Here is a 25,815-nt window from a genome sequence, read left to right as displayed (position 1 = left end):
GGCGTTTTGATGGTTGATGGTGATGTTCATGAGGTGCGTCCTCGGGTGAGTGGAGTCACTTGCGGGAGTGGCTTCACGCCCTAGTTTTTCCCTCTGTGGAACCCGCCACAAGAGGGGACTTGCACATTAATGAACAGGGTTATCGCTCGTTGATGAGCGGGGCTTAGGTGGGCAAGGTTGCGGTCCCCCACTGGCAGAGCTACACACTTTAGTGTGTAGTCAGTTACATGTTGTGATTGGGAGTTGGAGGTGGATGATGATCAGCTGTTTATCTCATCGTATTTGTCTTATCTTGTTATGCAGTAAACTGATCCCGTGTTGTGTTTTCAAAACTGTGGTGATCCATTCGGGGATGGTGTGCAGTTGGTCTTGATGCTTGCGAGGCTTGGAAGGGAATCGAGTCACCACGCTACTGGAGTAGATGTCATCGACACTCATGCTTAGTAGTCTTTATAGTTATTCATGTTGTATCTTGCCACGCTGTCCTACGATGTAAAGTCTTAAGTTATTTAATAAATGTTCTTTTATTGTTTATTTGATCTACTACCTCGGGCAACCGAGATGGTAACACCTTCATACACTGGGGTGGTCCTTGGTAAGACACCTTGGTGTACGGAGGTGTTACATTCACCATTATTGTTCACTGTTGTTCTCCATCCAACGGTCAGGCCAACATTTTTTCAAGAAGTGTTCTTATTTAACATTTTAGTTTCTCCTCCCACCGATAACATAGTATCCTCAATATACTATTCTCATTTCATCTTCACTCCCAGAAATCACAAACTCATCTTCCTTATTAAAAAAAAAAAGAATCACAAACAATTTCCTACTTCATTTCAATTTAAAAAATTATTACATGGGATGATGATGCTTTTGACAATGGAGGAATTTCAGAAACTCAAACTGTCCTCAAGTCCTCAACTATTCTCGATCTCATATCAATAATAATATGTTGTCATCCACATAAATCAATCAACTGTTCTCGTATCAATAATAATATGTTGAGACAGATTTTCCCTTAAATCTAAGCCCTTGAAGATGATTACTAATGTTGCCAAGAAATCGAGGGTTCGTGAGGGAAGGAATTTGGTTTGTGGTGCGCATGTGAAGGTTCTTGGAGATTCACCGTCGGAGTCGGTTCCGCTAGAAAACTAGAAAAGGGTGGAGAGTGGTGGGTAAAGTAGGTTGTCATCCATGATATAGATATTGATTTTATTTGGATTTTTGGTGGGTATGTTTGGCGGGATAAAAATGATGATGTTCATTCTTATGTTGGTAGATGGGTAGTTTTCAGGAAAAAAAATAATGATGGCATGTAAATGAAACATCTGCAGTAAAGGACTAAAGGTACCTTCCTTTATGTTTTTTCATTTTCCTCTATTTTTTTCAAACTAATTAATGATAAAGTGTAATTTAGGAATATCATTTTTTTATAAATGAACAAAATAATACAAGTAAAAGATATGGGGTTAACATGTTATGCCCTTAACATACGCTAATTGATCGGATGGCTTAGCAAACTTATTTCTACAAAATATGAAACTGATGAACATATATGTCCCAGTTTTATAGAGGAAATATAGTTTATCGGTTTTCTTTTTACACGGTTGATTCATATAACGTAATCAGTTTTAATCAACAGCGTGAGTGATAAAAGTAACAAAAGAAACAGCGCGAGTACTCGGTAATAAAATTAATATTCATAATAACATGAGTAGTAAAATTAACTCGAGCTATAACCATAATACATGAAATATTCAAAATAATATTATAATAAGTGTAGCACGATAGTATTGCGGTCTTACCTCGAGCTCATATCCATAGACCATAATGCATAGAAATGTGAAATAGTTCCATAATGCGTGAAAATGTGAAAAAGTTCAATTTGATAAGTCAATCATGAATCAAGTCATTCGGTTTTATATAGTTCATAATCTATATAACAGGTTGTGGTAAAACTGAGTATAGTTTCAAAACTTTATAATAAAATTTCCGAGTTTTATTTTAAAATCTAACTTATAAATTTGAGTATTAACATTAAAAAATTAAATGAATTTTCTAAGGTGTACCTTTGTGTTTTCTCAAATTCTAACATATACCCTTCATTTTTAAGAAACATCTGATATACCCCTAAACTCCAAGATTAGTACCTAAAATACCCTAAGTTTTTTGTATGTGTGTTTTATTTTAGAAATAAAAGAAGTTATATTTTACTTTTGAGTAAACTTAAAAGGCCAATCATTACCCATCAAATTTAAGGAGTTTAATTTCACATTTCATCAAAAATATAAGGTTTAAATACTACTTTTGACTGAAAAGGGGAGAATATAGACAAGTTAATTCGATTTCATAGAATTCATTTCACAAATTTAAATTTAATTTAAGTTCTAAAAATCTAAAACAACCCCGTGAATTTTCACGGTTCTTACACTAGTTTAGGTGTAAAGTGGCCCATTGACTAACAGCTTATAACCTCAATTTGAAAAAAAAAAATGTATCCTTGTAAACTAACATCTCATACACGCATACAGGCTACAACCTGACTATATGCGTAATCTATAGAAAATGAGTAGTGATTGTTGTAGAATTGTGATTTGAAAAAATGACAGAAACTCGCTCGAAAACTATTCGCTCTTTTCCCCTAAGACGAAAACAATCCGACCTAATAATAACCTGCATGCGAACTATTTAATAGATATATTTATTGAAAATTTGTATTTGATTTTACTCCCCAAAATACAATGTTATACTCCGTAATACTTAAATAGTTACCATATAAGTATAATTATTATTTATAATGTACGTGTAACAACTAACAACTGAGCAATACGTCATTATACCAATCCAACATTAAATACATAATATGTAATAAAAAAGTGTGATTTTACTATTATCATATATTCTTCGATCTATATTTTAATCCTAACCAAACTTGAAAGTCATGTGAATTTGAGCCTAACAAATCTGTATTTTCTAAACCCAAAATACAACTGTATTTTACTCAAAATTTTAATCCAACTAACCCACACGTTTAATAGGTCTAATAGTGATTAATGAGCCCACATGTCTCAAGCCCAAAAAAAATATAAGCAATTGCAAACTATAAATACTCTAACATCCATTCATTTTCTAGGTCTGATACGCCGCAACATAATGTTTTCTTGACCTCTTTCATCTCTTCCACACTTTATCTCAATCTCTATCTATTTTTCCAAGTATTTTAGTAAAATGAATTCAATACACTCTCCTTATAACTCTTCTTCATCACTTGGAAACTTTATTTTCTACAAAATCATCAACCTTCAAATATTTATAGTCATATGTAACATGAAATTGAAGTGCTCATTTTTGCGTGAATGTTTCGGATCTTATACACGAATGCGAGTAAAGTTGGGGTTTTATGTTTACTTAAGGTTTGTTGGTATATTCTCTTAACGTCTGAGGAAAATTTTTAATGACTGGCAAAACTCATACTCGGTATGAATATTTCGTTTCAAATTTCAATAAACGAGTCTTATATTTTCTTATTGCTATACTTAATGCTTATTTAAGTTTAATGATTTTAGTCGAAAATAGAATTGCCGCTGATTATAATAACAAAAACATAACTTTTTTGCATTCAGATACATTTATTTTTATTTTATATATGTTGAAATGTCGATTAATTATAATCGGTAAAAATTAATTCATTATTTTAAGAACTTGGTTACTGCAGAGAGATACATTTTTTTCGCTGATGATTTTAAACTATGTATTATTTGTAAACTTTATGTTAGCTGAAAAAATCAACTCTTCTTTTTTATTAAAAAGAGAGCCAGCGAAAATAACCAATGGAATTTGTGTACTTCAAGTATACACTTGGTGATATATCTATCATTTACGTTTATTATTTAACATTTTTTATTTCATTATTTTTGTATCATATATGACATCACCAATTCACAAATCTTTGAAATAAAATGTATCCTGTTAAGTGTTGGGGTAAGGAGTTTTAAAGTTTTTTTTTAATCCGTAAAATCGAGGAGCCAATAGAAAGTCTTAAAAATATTTTCCTGTTATACTATGTAAATGTATAGGAGTTAAAGAAATATTAGTATAAAAGTTAAATATCAAATATTTACAACTCTTATTTATATTGAAAAATATACTCAAAAAATGAAAGATGAGCCAGAAAAACCAATTGCTTTTTTTTCTTCAAAGAACCAACAAAAACACACTTTTAAATTTTAAACTTGATTTAGGGGCGCTATCGTTTATCAAATTTGTTAATGATAAGCCCATTTACTTTGTATGATCGTAATATTTAGTTATGTATCATAATAAAGTCTTCATTCTCTCTTTATTTGAGAGTTCTTGTACCCAATGTTGGGTTATGTCTATCATTTGTTGGGTTTAGGCTCTGTTTGGCAGAGCATTTCAGTTACCTTATTTGGTCAAAGTAGTTTATTTGACCAAAATTTCAGATAGCAAGTGTTTGGTAAGTAGTTTATTTGCTCAAACTAGTTTAAACCCGTGAAAATTGCACGGGCATACATAAACAAAATATATAAAAAATCTTTACAATCAATATATTGTTAGTGCATTACATTTGTTTTGATGTACAACACTTAGAATGCAAAATTGGCTTGAAAGTCTAGACTTCAATCATATATGATATTTGATATTATGATGTAAGGATATATTTCCTTCTCATATATTGTTACCCCTTCTATTTTTCCGGATTCCACAATATACTCTCGGTTTTTCAGAATCACACAAGACAACCCAAAACTCAATAAGGTGTCTTACAAATACCCTAAATGCTAAAATTTTACTATTTTAAATACTATATACGGGCAGTTTTAGTTAATTACGAATCCAAAATACGTAAACCCATCACTATAAACCTTATTTACTCATCAATAATCAATTTTTCGTGACAATATGTAACCACTAAAAAACTCAAATTTGGATACTCGGGGTACCATAAGAATTAATATGGAAGTTTAGAGGTATATCAAATATTTCTTAAAAATCGATGGTATATATTCGAATTTAGGAAAACACATGAGTACACCGTAAAAAATCCCTTTATTATTTTATATAGACTTAAGGATCATAGTGAGTCATTTAATTTGATTAGTTGGCTAGTGGGATTTGTTAAGTTGTGTTAACTGTTAAGTATAGGGTGGGTGTTTAGGTGGGAGAAAATGTTTATGGATTGTCTTTTATCAAAACTTTGACCATAAGTATATAGAAAAATATATGAAATACGACCGGAGAATAAAATATTTATACGTGTCATCAAAAGATCTTTCAAAAGTATATATATTTTCAACAAATATAATTAGTATACATATAAAAAAAAGTAAAGTGAAAATGTCGTCTTGAAAACGACATAAAATCAAATAGGAAGCATATTATTTATCTCTTTGATTCCGTAAATCTAATCCACAGACACATGGTAAATTTGATTCATTAAGCAATAGATTATGGCAATTATGATGTATGAACCATGTGAGAATTGGCCGTAGATAAAATTAACCAAGCAAAAGACGATTTTCGGATGGATTATGATTAATTGGCTTAAATCAAATAGTTTCTGTGTAGTACCAAGTGGGCCTTGTGATTTGAAATGGGCTTTACAATGAGAATGTGAACTTGTGTGTAAAACGGGGTGGATTAGTTAGGCGGGAAAGTTAAAATGTTATTGTTTTATTTTTTTTTTTTTTTTTTATATATAGATAAGCTACCTGAAATTAAATGTTATCTAGAGTAGCATTTGAGATTTTAGGTACCTGATCCTAATTTATATTCCCCTTTTGCCCCTTCAATCTATAATATTGAATAGTTATTATATCCTTTTTCGTCATTTCATCAAAATAAGCTACATTTTCAGTTAATTTGTCAAACACTTTTTTTTTTCATATAATCAGTTACCTTATCAGGTCTTAATTTTCAGCTACCTTTTCAGATTTTAGTTAGCTTTTCAGTTTCCAGGTACCTTTTTCAGGTTTCAGGTACCTTTTCAGTTAGTTTTATACCAAACAGAGCCTTAATTTCTGTATTTGGTGAGGGTGGTGTTAGATTTGTATTTCGTTTGTGTAAAATCGTTTCCTGCGTGGTGTTAGATTGTATTTCGTTTATGTAAAATTGTTTCATTAATGAAGATTTACGGAGTGTGGAGATTGTTGTCAATTCTAAATCTACAATAGATTACTTCATTCATTTCTATGTCAACACGACTTTAGATCAAAAGAGTTCCTCGTGGAAGGTTGCACCATACAACGATCTAAAATAGGATATGTAGACAATATTCATCTACAATGATCTTGGTGTTGTTATCTTAGATTTTGATTTAAACAAAATTATTTTATATTTGTTAGTTTTTATTCTCAATCATGTAATATGACTCTTATATTATGAATATACACCGTTGGTCCAAATTATTTGTTTGCCTTTTTTATTTTTGATTAGGAGGAATTTAATCAAAGGCAAATAAATGATTGAGATGAAGTGAGTATATTTTAGAATAAATTATCAATTACTCTCTTATAAATCAATTTTTTTAAAACTTTAAATTATCAATTACTCCCTTATAAATTAATTTTTTTAAAACCTACTCTCTATTAAAATAAAGTTTAAAAATTACATCCAAAATATTGCTAAAGTTTAAAAATTGCTCCAAACCTCTAATTTTGTGTTTTTATGACCAAAATGACCCTAATTAATTTAATTCACCCTTCAACCACCAATTGTCACTGACCACCGTCCGCCACTACCGATCACCACTATCACCGACCCTCACCATACCCCCGAACTCACCATAGTCCAACTACCCATCCTTTAAACACTCAAATTATAACCTTCTAAACCGAGTACATTTTTAGCCCATTTTTCAGAAATCTAAACCCTAAATTAATTTCTCCAATTCAAACTGTAATACTTCATTGAACCAAAGACGTTATTCGAGTGGGGTTTTCTCTTTAAGAGGTTCATTGACATGCTTAAAATTTAATCTTGCACCAAAAAAGCTCTTGAAGGTTGGGATTTGGGAATAGTAATGCAAAAAGGCGGCAAATATTATTTAAAGCGAAAATTATTGGGACAAATTAGCAATGCAATATGGAGTTAAATTTTGGCGAGCTCGATGATGGAGTTTAGTGGTGGTGGAGCCCAAGGTTGATTGGTTTAAATGAAGTTTGGATCATTTTCATTTCCTGAAAGAAATGAAGGAAGATTTTTTTATCTTACAAAATAATATAATACTACTATATTATACTTATCTTTTCAATGTCTTTTTCCTTTATTGTTTGCTACAAAATTTGGACCGTTAGATGAAATTTGGATCGTTGAGAAGAAATGGACAGTTGTGTTGGAGTTAACGGAGAATTAAAAAAATTAGGGGCATTTGCATCATAAAAGCACAAAAATAGGGGTTTGGAGTAGTTTATAAACTTTAACAATAATATTTTTGTGTATTTTTTTCCTATTATAAAAGGGAGTAAGTTTTAAAAAATGTATTTTAAAAGGTAGTAAAATTTACTGTCCACAAGAGTGAAATATAGTGGTTAAAACTTGGGTGAAGGACTCAGTTCAAGCCTCACCAAAAGCAATCTTGTAAAGTGACATTCGAATAACTTACCTCATATATATTTGGTAGTAAAGATACCAGCTGCAGATTTCCTTGACATTAATTTTTTTAAAAATCTATATAATCTATACAATATAGTTAAAATGCTTTTTAAATCATTTAATTTTATTCCTGTGGCATTTTATCATTGGCTTAAGTTAAAGTATTTACTATTTGATTATAACTAATAATTGAATTATTAACCCACATTTCATTCAATTCTATCTATTTTTTACTAAAAGATGAGCACATATAAGATTTTTTTAACTTAATTTAGTTTAATCCGGCTTCAAATGAATATATCAACTTTAATTTGTTCCAACATTATTCGTTTTTGTCATGTCTGTGAACAATGCCATTTTATTTGTTACAAAGTTTATATTTCACCAAAAAAGATGTTGACCAAATTGAGGTATCTATCTATCTATCTATCTATCTATCTATCTATCTATCTATCTATCTATCTATCTATCTATCTATCTATCTATAATATAAAAAGGTAGGATTAAAGAGTTTACATGACAATGAAAATTTCTTATAATTCGAAATCCTATGTGCCACTTTTACAAGTGAGTTCATTTTTATTCCTTTTTACAAAATACAAACATAAGAAATCTGTATATGTTGTCCTCATAAATAAAAAATAAATAACAAAACTAAGAAATAATAACAAAAATATTAAATGCTAAAATCAATGGATTAATGGGCTAATCTCTTCTTATTCTCCAAATAATATATGATACATCTCACAAGGCTAAGCCATACACATGATTAATAGTTTCAAACACAGAAAATAAATTAATTCAAACTTTTTTTTTCTCTCATAACTCCGGTGATCAATATATCCTATTTATTTAACCTATAATTCTTTTATTTAATGGGATGACATTTTTATTTTCCCTCACCATTATTATACTTTAATTTATGTTATTATAATAGTAACTTTTTGTGTTCCTTTTCATTCACAAAATCTTTTTTCTTCCCTCAAATAAATGGTTGGAATCAATTCGAAATTTGATTAGAAAAATACTCATATATAACTAATCATAACAATCCTAATTTTCATTTTATTCAAAAAGTTGGTAGGTAAAATATACATATAGAACTAAACGAACTACTACGGTTTTTATCCTATTTTGTTTTGAATTAATAGTAGAATCTTATTTAGTTATTGTTTTTGTGGTTGTATTTTGCAAGAGGATGGCAATTGGCGCATGTTCACATTATCAATATCATTGCATGAAATCAATGTTGTTAGAATCGAGATTTTACTTTGGATCGATGGGGGAGGTAGGATCGGATCGATAGAATCGGATCGTAGAATCGTAAGATCCTACAAACTCACTAAATATAGTTTTTTTTTATTTTGTAAAAACATATAATTGAAGATAAAATCACTTATTTATTAATATTTACCCATAAAATATTGATAATTAATGATTTAGTATCGACATATTAACATGTTTCTATAACTTGCACGAAAGTTCAGTTTTACGATGTCATAATATAAAAATATATATTAATATTTTTACTCTGGAATCGGATCGTAGGATCGGAAGATGGTAGGATCATGTTGTGATTCTATCTCCCGAGATTTTCAAATGAGTAGGATCGTAAGATTTTACAACCGTGATAGAATCGTAGGATCCAGGATCGGTCAAGCATTTTTAGATCGTAAAATCGTAGGATCGAATCGGAATTCTGACAGCAATGCATGAAATTGAAAAATAATTGGCTATCAATCTTCTTTACAATGTTCTTTTGATTTGTATACTATTTCATTTATGTCGTTTTTTTAATTATTATGATGTATGTGCAATATCAAATGGTAGTATATTTATAGTAAGTGCTGACATTGTTACACTAACCCTTGGCATATTGATTGTCAAACTTTGTAAATTGTACTTCCTCCTAATCTCTATTTTCTTCCCTTTGTTTGTGGGCACGAAGATTAAGGCGAGGAATAAAATATGAGTAAAAAAGTTGAGTAGGGTTAGGGATATGAGAGATGATGGATAATTAGGAGTTAAATAATGAATTGTGGGCCACAAACATTAAGAGAAGAATAAAATAAGAGTAAGGGGCCGTTTGGTTCAAAAGGTCGGAATGGATTGGAATGGAATGATATACCATGAGGGGATGGATTTAGAACCCCATACCTATTATTTATTGTTTGGTTCAATCTAAAATTATATGGAGGGGGAATGGAGTTAGAAACCTGGGTGGGAAGGTGGGTATGAGATTCCAAGGGGTTGGGGTGGAATTAGAATCCATCAGGATTCTAACTCCATTCCAAAATACCTCAACCAAAAATTTTCAAAATAAGAAAGGGAAAGAAAACTCGAATAATCCATTTAAGGAAATAAGGAAGAAATACCGAATAGGAGGGAATACTAAATATTTTTTTTTTCTCTTTGGTGCACTTACACAAATAACTCAGACACACCGTAAATTTTCACGCGTACACAAACTAGTTAAACTTTATAGTTTATAGCGTTTTTTGTCAGATAGCACCTAACATTTACACTTTCTGTAAAAATAGTACCTAAAGTTTTTTTTTTTGCCCAATAACACCTAACATTTTCTATTTTTTGTCTAATGATACCAAAATCACTTTTCCGTCAAAAAAAGTCAAGAAACCGTCTTGACTAACGGAGGGAAGGATAAATTGGCATTGTAACCTTATTTTTTATGTTTTCCCTCCAATTCCAACTTCCCTTTCCCATATTCTAGTTTTCCCTTCAATTGAACTCAATTTCCCTCCAATTAAATCCCTTATTTAACACCCCCACCCTCTCCAATTTTATTCCTCCATTCTCTAAATCCCCAATTTTTGCCTTGTTCAATTTTCTCCCTTTCTCTCATTATCCATTCAATCCAATATGCCTTATTCAAGCTCATTCCCAAACTCAACAAATCGGGTGAAATGCAATTGTGGCATTCTAGTGGCTGAGAAAACATCATGGACACACCAAAATCCGGGCAGAAGATTCATGGCCCGCAAGTTCTACAATGCGGAGACGGGGTTGCGTGGGTGTAGTTTCTTCAAGTGGATTGATGAGGATATGACGTATTGGCAAAGAAGTGTTATAAATGGCTTGTTGAATGAAAATAAGTCACTTAAGAATAAGATTGGTGAGATGGAGGTATGCATATGAAAGAAAATAGAATGAGTTTACAAATTACAACCAACTCAGCCTTTCCTCCGTTAGTCAAGACGGTTTCTTGACTTTTTTTGACGGAAAAGTGATTTTGGTGTCATTAGACAAAAAATAGAAAATGTTAGGTGTTATTGAGCAAAAAAAAAAACTTTAGGTACTATTTTTACAGAAAGCGTAAATGGTAGGTGCTATCTGACAAAAAACGCTAGTTTATACTCTACAAGTATTTTACTTCTCCAAACTCATCAAGTAACCCGCCTTCTCTCTCTTTCTCGCCTCTACAACGGAAAAAAAAAACCCGACAATATTTCCATCCCAATAACAGCAGGTCTGCAGTATCCACCATTGTTTTCATACAATTGAACTTGCAATTTTCCATTACTTTCATTATTTTAATATATATACTTATTATTATTTTACGCATATTGTTTGTTTTGATCGATTTTATGTAATTTGGGTGATTTTCTAGGGTTTCTGAGTTATTGAAGTAGGCGAACAATCAAGAATTATCAACAATGGAGATTTCGGAAGAAGAGTTGAAGAAACAACTGGTAGATGCTGGAAATAAGCTTCTTTCTCCTCCTTCGTCAGTTTCCGACCTACTTGAATCTCTTCATGTAAGCAAGCACATTCCTTTATTTTGTTTTTGTTTTTTTTTTTCCGGCGAAATCCGCAGATTTTAATGTTTGCTTGATTTGTTCTTCAATGTGTTTAATCATTATTGTGTTCGACTTTGTTTCTGCTGTTTTGATGTTGCATGAGTTTGTTTACTTTTCGGAGGCGATTTTGGAAAAAGTATACAATCAAATGGAACATACAGTAGGAAGTAACTGTAGCAACTTCTACTATGAAAATCTTCGTCTTTAGGCAGCAGAATTTTGTATAAAGGCGTCTGGAATTGCCTTGAGTTTCTTATGAGGCGTAATTATTGAATGTATGTGATGTTATTAATTGAGAAAGTGATGCCGTTTGTTGATTGAAAAATGCGAATCTAATAAGTTCGAAATTAAAAGCTTGAATTTTGCCCCAACCGAGGATTTGTAGTGCCTAGTTATTGTGAATTTGTTTTGGTTAAAAAGGCTGATCATTGCTACCTTCTGGTATCAGTTATGACCGTGAGTGATAATTTAGATGTTGTCAGTTGCGACTGTGACAGTGTTTTACAGTATTGTGTTTCAATTGATGTTTCTGGCTGTTGTACGTTGATGTTTGAATGTTATTAATACGGTCTGTTCTTCACTTCCGTGCTGTTAGTTTGCAAGATTCTTATGCTCAATGCTTCTCTCATTCATTTTATACGTTATTTGAATTTTAATACTTACATTTGAACATAATCTGTCTCATTTATCAAGCAGTGATAAATATCTCTTCGTCAGTCATGTCTGTAATAGATAGCTGTCGATTTGATTGTTTTTTCTTGATTGCTTATAGCTGGTGGAAAGCTTACTTTTGGTCGTGGAGCAGTCACCATCAGAGTCAATTAGGGAAGCACTCGCTTCGTCAACAAAAGCGTTGATCGCGGAAGAGCTTTTGAGACATTCCGACGATGATGTCAAAGTTGCTGTTGCTTCATGTATCAGTGAGATAACTAGGATTACAGCCCCAGAGGCACCTTATGCTGACGATGAGATGAAGGTTCTAGATGCCTCTGTTTTCTACTCAGCTCTCAATGCTTGATATAAGCTTATAAGTGTGATTGTTTAGTTCTTATACTCTTAACTTATGCTTATCAAACCATTCATAGCTTATGTATCGTTCACAGGAGGTATTTCAATTGATTGTATCATGTCTTGAGAAGCTGGATGATAAATCAAGCAGGTCATACATCAAGAGGATCTCTATACTTGAGACTTTGGCAAGAGTCCGATCATGTGTCGTGATGCTGGATCTTGAATGTGATGATTTAATTGTTGAAATGTTCAGGCATTTCCTTAGAACAATAAGGTACATAATATTTGGAGCTGATATTATCTCTTTCTCTCTCTATTTACAATACCATCTGGCTGCCTAACTGAGTGTACTAGTAAAGTATGTTTCATCATCTTGGTTGTATGACTTTCGGTTCTGATTTCTACACATTTTTGTTGTTTACGTGATAGTATCTGCATTCTACAACCAATGGTATTTTTTTGCTGTGTCTATGTAGCTACTTCCGGAGTTCCAGTATGAGTTCCTAAGTTGCTTCCCTCTCACATCGATCATATTAATTTTAATTATTTCTGTTGTTTGCTTATATAGGGGAATGCACCTTTCCATAGGGGCTTCTATTGTCTTAGAGGTACTGTGTGTGTCCAAGTGGGACTACAGTTGTCGAATATACTTCAGAGACTCCTCATTTTGAGACTGTTCTAGTTGCCCAGAGTCTGTTTTGAATGGATATCTTAGATGAATTCCCGTTGTTATTCCATCTATCTTGTGTATATATCAGTTTTTATTGACCTCCAAATTTTTAATCTACATGTGAAGTGTATTCTGGTACATATCAGTTAATTGTTTTGGACTTTTGCACTTACAATTAATTTGGACCCCGTCTCTTTTGTTAATCTACTCTTGTATGTTTTGGTTGATAGAAGCTTAATTATGTGTTGGCATTCATATTCATATATACTCCTTTTCCATCCCATTCATTTGTTTATCCTTTTTATTCTTTGTGAGGGGTTTAATCAAAGGTAAACAAATGATTGGGAAGGAGCGAGCACGTATTTATTCGTAGGATACTTGAGATGTATTTGTAAATTTGTTGTAGACGCTTGAAAACCGCCAGTTATCATGTCTTCGAATGGTTGACATTATTATTATTATACTGATGCTCTTTTCACTTTCAGGGATGATCACCATGATGTTGTGTTTTCTACAATGGAGACAATTATGACTCTTGTCTTCGAAGAAAGTGAGGCTATATCTGTAGATCTGCTTTCGTCTATTTTAAACATCCTCAAAAAAGAGAACAAGGTCTAGTATCTTATAAAGCTCTGAACATTTGCCATGTTTTAATCTCTTCCTTTACTGGCTTCTGTAATGTTTTTTTTCCTATTCAGGAAGTACTTCCTATTGCTCGTCTGCTCGGCGAGAAAGTGATTGTTAACTGTGCTAGCAAGGTTAAACCCTACTTGTTATCAGCTGTGAGATCTAGTGGTGCTTCTTTAGATGATTATAGTAAGGCCGTGGCAGATATTTGCCAAGCTGGAGATGAAGCTGTTGAGCTCAATGAGGATGTTGCAAAAAGAAATTCGGTACTTTACTGCACCACTTCTAGTGTTTGGCAAATATGTTTCTGTAGCAAGACTATTGCTGCAACCGTAGTTTTGTATTGTTTATTGCTTGGCTGATGCATCCATACGTTACTAATGCTCCATAGTTTATTAGTACAGTATATGCATATGCCTTCCTACAGATAAATAGTTATATTTCATTTCTTTTTTTTTCTTTTCCCCTTCAGTGGTGGGATCATGATTGTGGATACGGAAGGAACTTGTTGTAGGTATCTTGGACAAGGTTTGTAGATAAGTTTTCAATATCTGGGTCCTTCCTTAATAAAAGGGGAGGCATGGCTGGTGTAGTATTTGATTGTCAACATCGTAACTCATATGGGGTGCCTCACCAAACTAAGCTACGAATAGATGAAGGCAATCTCTTAATTTTGATGGTAATATTGTCAGCCAAAGTAATGTACTCATACATGTTAGTCGTAAATTTGTTTCCAAATTAATGGAAGCAACTAACAAGGTAATCTTTTTGCCAGTGTTTTGTGTGAGCTATCCATCTTTCTCCATGTGGAGTCCAATACTATGCAATCTTTTTAATATAAAGATTAAAAACACTGGAGAAAGGACACATTTTCTCACTATTCATTTCTAATTCAGAAGGAGTTTGCTTGACTATGTATTGTTCCACTTCATCTTTTAGGTCACGACTTCAACTCGACGGTATATCATATACCGTTAAATAGAAGTAAAGCCCATATACGACGGATAGAGTCTTATAACTATACCCTATTTGCTTGCTTACGTGAACATAATTTCTTTATAAATGATTCAGAATGGTTAATTCTTCAAAACAGAAGTAAGTCTTTACAACAAATAGAAAGCTCCACGGGGTGTCGGGGTCCATATTCTAGGAGCCCAAACTATTTTATAAGAAAAGATTAATGATAGAACTATATATTCCATGAAAGTAGTATGCTGTAGCATAGGATCATCATTGAAACACTTCGAATGTAGATTGCACCATTTTGTCTTATAGCTATGTGAATTTTTTTAATGTGACGTTTATGTACTTCCAGTAAAGCTAGTCTGTGATATTGTCCCTGGGATATGTCAATTGAGATTCCATGTAAATATTTAACTACGAGTTCTTTGGCTGGTGTTACCATGACATTGTGCCAATTCTTTATTTTGTTTTATGCAGTTTATATTTGGTACCCTTGACATATTGCTTAAAGCCTGATTCATTTACATCTCTCTCTAATCAGGGTGATGAGACTAATTTGGTCAAAGCACCTTCAGAAAAGGCAGTTGAGGTAAGGTTCCACTGTCTAGTCCATTTATTTATTTTCTGAAGAATGTTGCTTGTATAGAAAATTTGAGGCAACTGTCCATGCTTCTCAGGTAGCAATTGGAACAATGGAAGATGCGCCTCCTTCTGAAGAAGTTGGCCCAAGCACTGTTGGGTCCCCTACCCCTACGCCTGTTATGAGTAATGGTATCCTGAAGAAGAGTAGTGAAGACACTCCTGCAACTACTGACAACTCCAAGGAAGCAGATAATAGTACTCAGGATGATAAAGCAGAGCCAAGCAAGGCTAAAGTTGAAAGTGTAGCTGATGAGGAAGCTCCAAAGTCTAAGCCACAAAACTCGAACATGCAAAAAGGGGGAATATCAAATTCTACTAAGAGCTCAGAATCGCTTGAACCTATTTTGTCTGATAGAAAAAGTGAAGTCATTGATACACATGAACATGAAAAAAATGAAGCCAAGGATGTTGACGATATAGCACGTGAGGATACTGCCATTGATACCATAGTGGCAGCCAATACACATGAACATGAAAAAAATGAAGCCAAGGATGTTGACGATATAGCACGTGAGGATACTGCCATTGATACCATAGTGGCAGCCAATACACATGAACATGAAAAAAATGAAGCCAAGGATGTTGACGATATAGCACGTGAGGATACTGCCATTGATACCATAGTGGCAGCCAATACACATGAACACGAAAAAAATGAAGCCAAGGATGTTGACGATATAGCACGTGAGGATACTGCCATTGATACCATAGTGGCAGCCAATACTGAGAAATCGTTGGAGGAACCAATTCTCTCACCAATTGCATCTGACAATGCTCATGTTGATAGTTCTCCGGCCTCTCCAACTGGTAGCTTCGTTGATGAGACCCTTTGTGAACAACTTGGGCTTGGAAAGAAGAAAGAGCATCCTATTCAAGAAAACGAATCAGCTAGTGATGTTGATAGTAAAAAGGAATCTGACAGCCAGCAGGATTCTGAGGGGGCTACTGGTCTAGAGAGCACGTTGAACAAACATGCCAGTAAAAAGCCTTCTTCTGCATCTGATCAGGAAGAAAGAGAAGCTGATTCCGCTAATAATACAAAGAAGAAAGGTGCTAATATAATTGAGTTGGATGGTAATTCAGCTAAGGAGGTTGTCCAGGAGGCTGAAGTTGGGTGTAGTCAGCGTGTTAATAAGAAAAAACAAGGACAAACAAAAGCTACTCCAGCAAAGGGGCATTCAAAAACTCCTGCCAAGGGCGATAAAAAAGTACTTACTTGAGCCGTTAACATTCATTTCTTCAGAAGTTATGTTCGACTATTTAATTTAATTTCTTACTCGTGTTTCTCAACATATTATGTGCTTATGCCAGAAGACTGTTGCTATACCCAAGCCCACTCCAAAATCGACTAAAGATGGTAGTGGTAAGTCAAGTTCAAAGAGGAAGTATCCAAGCGAAGAAAATGTAAGTAAACTTGAGCTTACAAATTACCTGTGATCTGTAGAATTCTGTTATGGGTTGGTTTTGTACTGGTATATTTGGAGTGAAAAAAGCTCTCTAATTTTGACACTTTTCGTCTGAAGAGATTTATGCCTGCTTTTTTTTTTTTTAATTATTATTTTCTTTTACGGAGTATTTTTTTATGGGTAATATTCTTGCGTCTTTTTTTTTTTTTTTTTTTAAAAAAATAAAATTGTAGATCGGTTTCCATGCAATTGTTTTTGCCGCCAGCTTTTGTGTCCATCATATATATCAGCTCTTCTGTCATACTTGTGTGTAGGAAATGCTCTTTTGTCATACTTGTATATAGGTTCTGTGGTTGTGTTCACATTGGAGTGCTGCTATATTTTGTTGAATTTTTTGACCCATCAGCTTAATTGCTGAGGTTGTAACTTGTAAGTCGCAACAGGTTCTTTTAGTTGACTCGAGACTTCTTGATTGTTCATTTGCGCAATTGCGCTATAGTAATGATCTTTCTTATTAGGTCATGTTTCTTAATTTTGAGCAATCTATCATGTATGTAGACAGTGATATGCTAGAAGGTCCTTTCTGCTCCTCTCAGCTGACATTTGCTGTTCTGTCACTGTAAATTTGTTATACAGTTCTGATACCTACTCCAAACTTCAATTTTTGAAACTGCTCTCAGAAAAAATGGCAAATGGAATAAATTAAAAAAATGTGGCGAGTAATACTTCTCATTTATTTTGGATCAAATATATAATTTTTCCACTTCATGTTCTATCTATGAATTAAAATTCCTCCCGCATATTTTAAAAAGCGGGAAGGACACAATGAAATGGAGGTTTGATATTTTAGGAAAATATTTGGTCTTGAAGTCGAATCTTAATGCATGATTGTGTTTATTTGATTTTTAATTCTTGTCCGTATTTTTTCTGAACATTTTTCTTTGTTTACTTTCAGGCACGCCAAATAAATGTTAATAATCAAGAGTTGGTTGGTGCAAAAATTGAAGTTTGGTGGCCGGAGGACAAGAAGTAAGCTATCTATTGTTATCTTATCAATGGATGACATATCCCTTTTAAGTTGCGCATCGCTGCTACAAGACCCAAGGCTTTGATGCATGGTTTACGAGTTGTCGTCATGTTTGGTTTCATTTTACAGTTTTTGCATACGTTCTAACTTCTTTTATCGTCGAATTGTATCTCTACATTACAATGTCCTATCGTTTTTTGTAGATTTTATAAAGGGGTTGTCAAATCCTTCGATGCTGCTGAAAAGGAGCATAAGGTGAGTGGAGTTTTTTTGTACTCTCTTGGTTGAAATTAGTGTCTGGGCAATGTTCCGATGTTATTTGCTGATTTTGACTCCAGATCGTTTATGACGATGGTGATGTTGAACTGCTGAAGCTCAAAAACGAAAAATGGAAGTTCGTTGGTGAACATGAAGTATGCTCCCACAGTTTCTTCTTGGCTGTGTACTCCTTTTTGTAATTTATTTAATAATTAATAATTGATGAATTATTGCTTATAGGGACATGGAAGTGATGGTGAGAGTCCTGATGAATCTGCTGATGAAATGTATGTGGTGGCTTTTAGATTTCCTCGAAACCTCAATGATACACTTAATTTTACTCAGCCCTCACTTTGAAATTATCCCTGCACATAATAAAAAAATCTTGGTTCTTTTGCCCAAAAATTAGAAAATGTGATAAGATCTGGATTTTCGAGTAATTGAATTGTCGGGGGTCAAAAATCTTAATGAACACAAATATTCTTCAGATTTGAAGTGAGAAGCTTTTTCATGGACACCCTAAATTGAAACCCCTCAAATTTGTTGTTAGTTTTTGGTTCTCAGTGGCCTGTTTTGCTTGCCATTGAAAGTATGCATTTGTACAAATCCATTTGTGTTTTTCTTATGTTAGCGTACTTTATTTGGTTATTTACAGGCCAATAGGTAAGAAAATCAAAACAAGTGCAGACCTAGGAGCTAAGCAAGGGAAGACTGTGAGCTCGGCTAAAATGTAAGTTCTTTATTCTACCTTCACTCCATTTCGTTGGAAATACGACAAAACATTGTCCATATATGTGGATCTGCGTTTGCCAGGTCTGGTGCTTCATCGAGCAAATCAAAATCTGCACTCAAGTCTGGGAAAGCCAAGGAGGAAGCGCCAAAGAAAATTGGTAAATCTGTTTCTAAAGCTTCAAAATATGGGAATAAATTCTCGGATGATACCTCAAAGTCTGCTAAAAAATCCAAACATGACGATGAAGACTCACCCAAAGGCAGTGTCAAGTCAAAGCAAGGCACATCGGCCAAATCTAAGGGTAAGTTACCCAAGAGTGTTGGTAAATCTAATTTGAGTACTAGTGGGAAAGTTAAAGCAAGCACATTATCAATGGACGAGGACACTGAAGATGATTCATCCGAACCCGAAAAGTCAAAAGGAAAGTCTCAGAGTACAAAATCTCAAAAGAATTCGAACAAAAGAAAGAGGAGTATGAAAGTTTGATTGCAGATTACAGTGCTTTTGTCTGTCCAGGTATGCAACTGGCCCGTGTATTGTTTATCTATTGTTTCGGGTAGCCGCGAAATGGTGGGTCCTAGTTGGCGGTATATCACAGTTAATATAGTTTAGCTGTTCTGTGCTCTAGGCTCATTGTGTAGAGTTGGTTGGTTACTAAGGTGGTTAGCTTTTGTTTAGCGACTATGTAGATGTAGAGATTCAGAGCTCTGGCTGTTTGATTGCATTCTATTTATCGAGCCTAGATGCCATCCTTATTATTTGTTACTTCTGGTAATTGTGTTATCTAATTTCTGCGGCCGGAGCTCTTCTCAAAATTATGTTCATCCATGGGTTACCCTTGCTTCCTCCCCTTTTCTCCCAGAGTGCTGTTGCTACTTAATTAATGTGTATGAATTTTCAGAATTAACTTACAATAAACTTCCCCTCCGTTGAAATATTTTCATGTGTTTTTTGTTCCGGAAAGTTCGACGTAGTTCTACTTTCTTACATTAAAAATAAGTATTTAGATAATGTCAAAGCATGAGGTGTCGGAATATTAAGGTAATGGGACACAAGATGGAACACGAAAGTGGGACAGAGGATCCGAACTGCTTTATTTGAGCCTCACAAGTATAAACTAGTACAAAATTACTGTTTTAATAAAGTAGTTATCCATTTTTTTGAAACTGAAATTGATGGATTTTATTTGTAAAGGGAAAATAACTCTATAGTAAAAACGAGGAATTTTTTCCCCAGATCTTTTGAGTCTTATTTCAATGTCTACTCGAGCTAAACAATAGTCGTAGGATTAATCTCCTCTCAAAAAATGTTGATTAATCGCTTTGAACTGAAAAAAAGTGTGTTAATAAATCGTCCATGGTAGTACTGCATTCCAAGATATTTCTCTTTTTATGCAGTACTACCATGGGCGGTTTTTTAACACACTTTCTGTCTTTCATTATGCAGTACTACCATGAAGAGGAACCTTTCTTTACATTATAATAATTATAATTATAATGTTCCTCTTCATTTAAGCATATATGCCATGATATCTCTCTTTCATTATGCTCAAAAGTATAGGAACAATATAGTGATATGGAGAGAGTATATACGAAAGAAAAATTCTCGCAAACTTTTCCGAAACATAAATTCTTGTTCAACACGGGTATATTTGTCTTAAAATTGAAGCGGGTTAAATAAGATTGAGATACAAACAAGGAACTAGAAAAACCATCTTATTTTTTCAAGTAGGATGTTATTTGATCCGTTTTAATTTTAAGACGAATATGCGGTTGTAAGACTCGAGACTCAAAGAGAGACAAACTGAAGAGTTATTAAGAACACAACTAGTAGACTAGTAGTTAAGATTCATTAAGTGGGTATTATTTTTTTAGAATGCACTTGATGGACAGTGCCCACAAAACAAGGGAATCCACATACGTTGACAAAAACGAGTTTCGTGGGGTTTGTCAATGGGAAGCAACGAGGGTCACTGCGCCAGAGCCAGGCGACATTTCACCATTACTTGTGTATTTGTATATAAAAAAAATTCTCTACCAGATTGTTGATATCTAGTTCACGGTTTTGATATTTTAATGATGACCCTCTGTTGAGTGGTTGTGAGGGCGTCGGCTGTGAATAGATTATGGTTTATGGCGGACGATGGTAGTGTGTTAGTTGGATTCGTTGGGAGGCTTAGGTTGGGGTGGGCATAGACGATGGTCGAGAGTGGGTTAGGGTAAAAGATGATTTGTAGGAGCTTGTTCGGCTTATGGTTGGTCATTGATGGGTGGGTCGCTGTGGTGAGAGTGTATGTAGGAAAATGAGATTGGGTAAAGGGTAGCAAATTAAACAGTCTCGCAACAGTAAAATCTTTCTGTTTTCTTTTCGGTATAATAGAGGGGACGAACCCCGGTATAAAACTAATAAGCTAATAAGAGAGGGGTGACGACACCAAGGACGTCTTCCCGAAGAATAGAACAGATTTCCGGCGGCGAATGATCAATAGACAAGAATGGTTATGTTAGTCAACGAAGTTACTTCATGATTGGTTAGCTAGTCACTAGCACAATTAGCTTCCTTGATAGTTGATACGCATGTTCAAGTTTTATAACTAAAGGGCCGTTTGGTTCGGGGGCTTTAGAAAAGGGAAAGAGAATGAAATGGGACGATTCCATTTGTTGTTGTTTGTTTGACACAATCAAAAGGTAACCCATACCCTCCCTTACCCCTAAAACCATACTCACCCATACCCCTCCACCCCTCCACCCCCCCGGTAACCCCATAACCCCCTTTCTCTTCTACTCCCTTCCACCACTGCCACCAACACCCACCGTCAACCACTTCCACCAACACCCACCGTCAATCACTTCCACCAACACAACCACCATCGGCGACGCCGGCGGTCCCTCATTCCGGCGCACTCACTCGCGCTCCACGCCACCCTTGCTTTCCATTCGGACCCACATCCCCAACCACTAAACACCACACCAACACCTTCAATAACTTTCCCACCCCACCGAAACTCCCTCCCTCGCCGGTAACCTCTCTTCCCTAACACTAGATCTTGTGTTTATTAGGGTGAGGGAGGGGTTTCGTGGGTGGTGGCTTATTTTTAATTGTTTGTGAGGCTTTGGGTTTTGGTGTCCGACAAGGGATAGAGGAACAACGAGGTGGTTGTCGGTGAGAAAACGACGGTGGGCCGTCGACGACGCTACTGTTGGTGGTCTCGGTGTGGGTAGTGGTGACAGGTGGTGCGTGATGGCGGTGGCAGGTGGTGGAGTTAGTTTTAATGGTGACGATTCCCTTTCTCTTTAATATCCAACCAAACAATAAAGGATATTAGAGGTGATCCCATACCTTTCCCCTTCTTACCCTTTCTTGATTTCATTTCCTTACCCTTTCCGGTACCAAACGCCCCCTAATTAGCTTTTTCTCGTAAAAAGCTGGTCTCTCAATAATTTTATATAAGACCTCTTACGTAATAATAGGAGTAATTGTTAATTTTTTTTGTTACTTTCATGAGTAGTTTTTGTTATATTTTGGAGTACAATATTAATCAAGTGTAAAACAGTTTTTTACCAAACTTATTCGGACTTAATTAGGTCAGGACTCAGGATGAGTGTTGTGGTCCACTGGACTGTGTGTGGTACTACTAGTCTTATCTTTCAGGATGCAAGTTACTCCTAAGTCCTATCTTCACTCAGCACAACTCTTGCCAAAAGTAGAAAATGTAAACAACGAAAATTGGTGCACAAATTAAGCACACAAAGCAATCTTAACTTTGTAAAAAGGTCCAATAGAAAAGCAAATTGAAGATAGTGAGTGGCCTACGACACTAGTGCTTTAGACAAAGAATTTGATGCACACATTAAATGATGGACTAACTTGTTACACGCCACCCATCTCTCTCAATAAGACAAAAACTATAAATTTTACAATAGTTTCTAAACAACCAAACAACCAAATTCGGTTGGTAGGAGCAGTAATGATTTTCATCTCTTAAATAAGTGGTTAAGAGTTTGATTTCTAACTTTTATGAATGAAAAAATCAAATTTGAAAGAGATTAACCCATTAAATTGTTTTTAGTATCTCGAAGGAGAGTGCCCCATTTATCGATAGGGGATAATCTGATCAACGAAAAACCAATAATGTCTAAAGAAATTCAACCGAAAGTCAGTCTTTTTATATGTGATCATTAAACGAAATTGAAGGTCTGAAATGTAACTTAATCACTTTTACTACTTGTTAAGTTATTTGAATAACAAATAATAAGAGTAATGATATTCTTGAGTTAGTTGTAATTTCAATTCTATTGCTTGGTCTTTTGTAGGTAAAAATTTCATTTGAGTTGCTCATGGACTCAGTGGTGTTCGTCCATGGCGCTTAGGTTGTCGTAGATGGGATACGAGGATCCCTCAGAACATCTTGAATTTTGTCGAGTCCGATTTCATTAATAGTATGGAACCCCTTTGGGGTTTTCTTTAAAAAAAAAAAAAAAAAAAAGTAATAATGAGAGTGAAAGGAAAGGGAAAGAAAATGTATTCTCATTAAAAAAACTAATATGAATTGAATAAAAATTGAATGGACTGAATTGAAGTAGTAAGGCCTTGTTCTTTTCGGATAATAGAAAATGAACTGAATTGAACTAAATGGAGCTGAGCTGAACTAAACTGAGTAGAGTTGAACTGATTTGAACGGAGCTTAACTTAAAGTTAATTTGTGAAAAGATCAGCTAAACTGAATTGAGCTGAATTGAAATAAGCTGAAATTAAGCGAGAAAAGACAGGACATAAGAGTTAATTTGTGAATAGATGAGTTGAGCTGAACTGAACTGAAATGAATTAAACAGAATGAAACTGAACTAAAATAAAATGAATAGAGCTGAACTAAACCGAACTGAAATAAATTATCTTTTAATTTAATGAGACTATTTCACCAATATAAAACCGTCTCACCCAATAATTACCGTTTACGATAAAAAATACTGTAAATATTCCAAGTGCACATAGCAAAGAGAGAGTGTTTCTAAGTTGTTGACAGGCTAATAATTAGCGATGACACAATAAAACAACATCAATGAATGTGTTAAGTGAGAGTGTAGACCCAAGAATGAGTCAGGTCATAAATTGGTCACCGTAGATCTTATGATTGGTCAATTTTAACGGTCGTACCATTTCTCATAGTGGAGACGTTCGATCATAACAAGCACTTATTCTTCTTGGTCTCGAACCTCATTTGTGGTAGTGGTCACTGTTGACATAATTCCTACCTAAATATCTATCATTCTCTCCTCATCGGCTGCTCGAATATTACTACTTGTTCATCGGTACTATGGTACTTCATTAGGGTTTATTTCCTTTAGTATATAAAGAAGGCCGTAAGAGCAAGTTTAATACCGACGAGAATTAAACTGATGTTAAGAATATTGTACCTCTTGATTTTACTAACTTAGTTAACTGAATTTTTCACTTCAATAGGTTTATTAGAAACTCTTTTTCAACCTCTCAAATTCAGAAGTAATTTTTCTCGTGGTGTTCAATGAAAATAAAAAGGATAAATTAGTATATTGTGTTTAATTTTGTTGACTTGATTTGTTAAAGTGGAATGGAATTGTTGATCATTACTTAAAAATGAGATTTCAATCATCAACTTTATTAATTGAGAAAGCAATTAACTGTGAAGGGTAATACACGCATTACACCCGCCGTTAAAAGCACAACTCAAATCTACCATGCTTAGTCTAACTCACCTATGCTCACTTAAATGCCTTCCTTGTTGTCTCTCTTACTCCCTCTTCTGCAAATTCAATGATTTAACATTTTATCCCACTTTATATCACCCTTACTTGCACACATCTTATAGCTAGTGCTGGTAATGCTTCATGACAATCAATTATAGTTCACATTTGACAAGATAAAATTTAGATTATCATACAATGTCATACTTTACATTGAACATTTCTGACCTTAATACAACTGCTTTGGTTTTGTAATTGTAACCAATAGCATTAGATATGGCTTTCTAAGCCGTACTTGTAAAGAAAAGGTTTATTCGTACTAGCTATCTTCAGAAAACAGTCTTTATAATGTGGTTGCAATTAAAGTTAGGAGAATGTCATTGTGGTAAGTCCAAGATGCCCAATCGATACAATGTAGTAGTGGCGACGAAGCCCATGGCAAGGAGGGTGGAGTGGTTAGACATCATCCTAATAGTAGGTGAACATAATTTTACAATACAAATATTTGTGGAAGGCGGTTTTACACAAATATATTGTAAACAGAATCTTTTAGTAATCACTTTTACTATAAGACTAAGGCCCTGTTCTTTTGGCCTGAAATGATCTGAACTGAACTGAACTGAACTTAATGGAACTTAATAGAATCGAATCGAACTTAATAGAATGAATCAATCAATCGAATCGATCGATTCGAATCGAATCGAATCGAACTAAATCGAAATAATAATAATAATAATAATAATATAATAATAATATAATAATAATAATAATAATAATAACAATAATACCAATAATAATAATAAATATTCTAATAATATTATTCATTATTATTATTATTAATATATTAATATAATCTAATAATAATCTAATAAGTAATATAAAATATAAAATAGTAATATAATAATAAATATAGTAATAATAATAATTGTTCCGGGTGTAATTCCAGAGCAGTGATTAGTTACCACCCGTGGCTTGTAGAATAATGTCTTGAGCTGAATCCTTCTTGCTCCTATCGTCCCACTCGGCCTCTCCTGCAACAATGAACGAGGCGAGGGCTTGGGCGTGTGCCAAGCGTACTCACTCCGACGCTCAAGTCAGTAAACTTAAAGGATTAAGCTGTGTTACTTGGCTAGATGCGTATTGTAGAGAGATAAGGGAGATATTACTAGATGAATAGTGTATTTAGGTTATAATTGTGAGATGCTTTCCTCAATGAAGGTTGAGGAGTATTTATAGACTTTCACCTTTTGTCACGTAGTGGCCAAGTGGCCAAGTGGCTAGCAGGTGGAAAGATCGATCTACCCCTCGCCGAGGGACCTATGGCGA

The 25,815-nt window shown here is 34.2% G+C and overlaps 1 protein-coding gene across 2 annotated transcripts; it reads left to right on the top strand.

The window, feature by feature from the left end:
- Positions 1-10,995: 10,995 nt before the first annotated feature.
- LOC141612224 (uncharacterized) lies at positions 10,996-19,614 on the top strand. Of its 2 annotated transcripts, none has more exons than XM_074430956.1 (15): positions 10,996-11,101; positions 11,243-11,390; positions 12,205-12,408; positions 12,536-12,717; positions 13,599-13,725; positions 13,812-14,006; positions 15,245-15,292; positions 15,381-16,553; positions 16,660-16,749; positions 17,707-17,780; positions 17,982-18,033; positions 18,117-18,191; positions 18,277-18,323; positions 18,692-18,766; positions 18,850-19,614. In XM_074430956.1, exons 2-15 carry the CDS (start codon positions 11,289-11,291, stop codon positions 19,253-19,255), a joined length of 2,850 nt encoding a protein of 949 aa, XP_074287057.1. In that variant the 5' UTR covers positions 10,996-11,101; positions 11,243-11,288; the 3' UTR covers positions 19,256-19,614. The 2 variants fall into 2 exon arrangements, with proteins under 2 accessions (XP_074287057.1, XP_074287056.1); XM_074430955.1 differs by having other exon boundaries at positions 16,657-16,749.
- Positions 19,615-25,815: the final 6,201 nt, after the last annotated feature.

The sequence above is a fragment of the Silene latifolia genome, chromosome 11 (assembly GCF_048544455.1).
Source record: "Silene latifolia isolate original U9 population chromosome 11, ASM4854445v1, whole genome shotgun sequence".
NCBI classification, from domain to species: Eukaryota; Viridiplantae; Streptophyta; class Magnoliopsida; order Caryophyllales; family Caryophyllaceae; genus Silene; species Silene latifolia.
The sequence above is the reverse complement of the archived record's forward strand: the minus strand, read 5'-3'. Positions and strand labels throughout refer to the sequence as shown.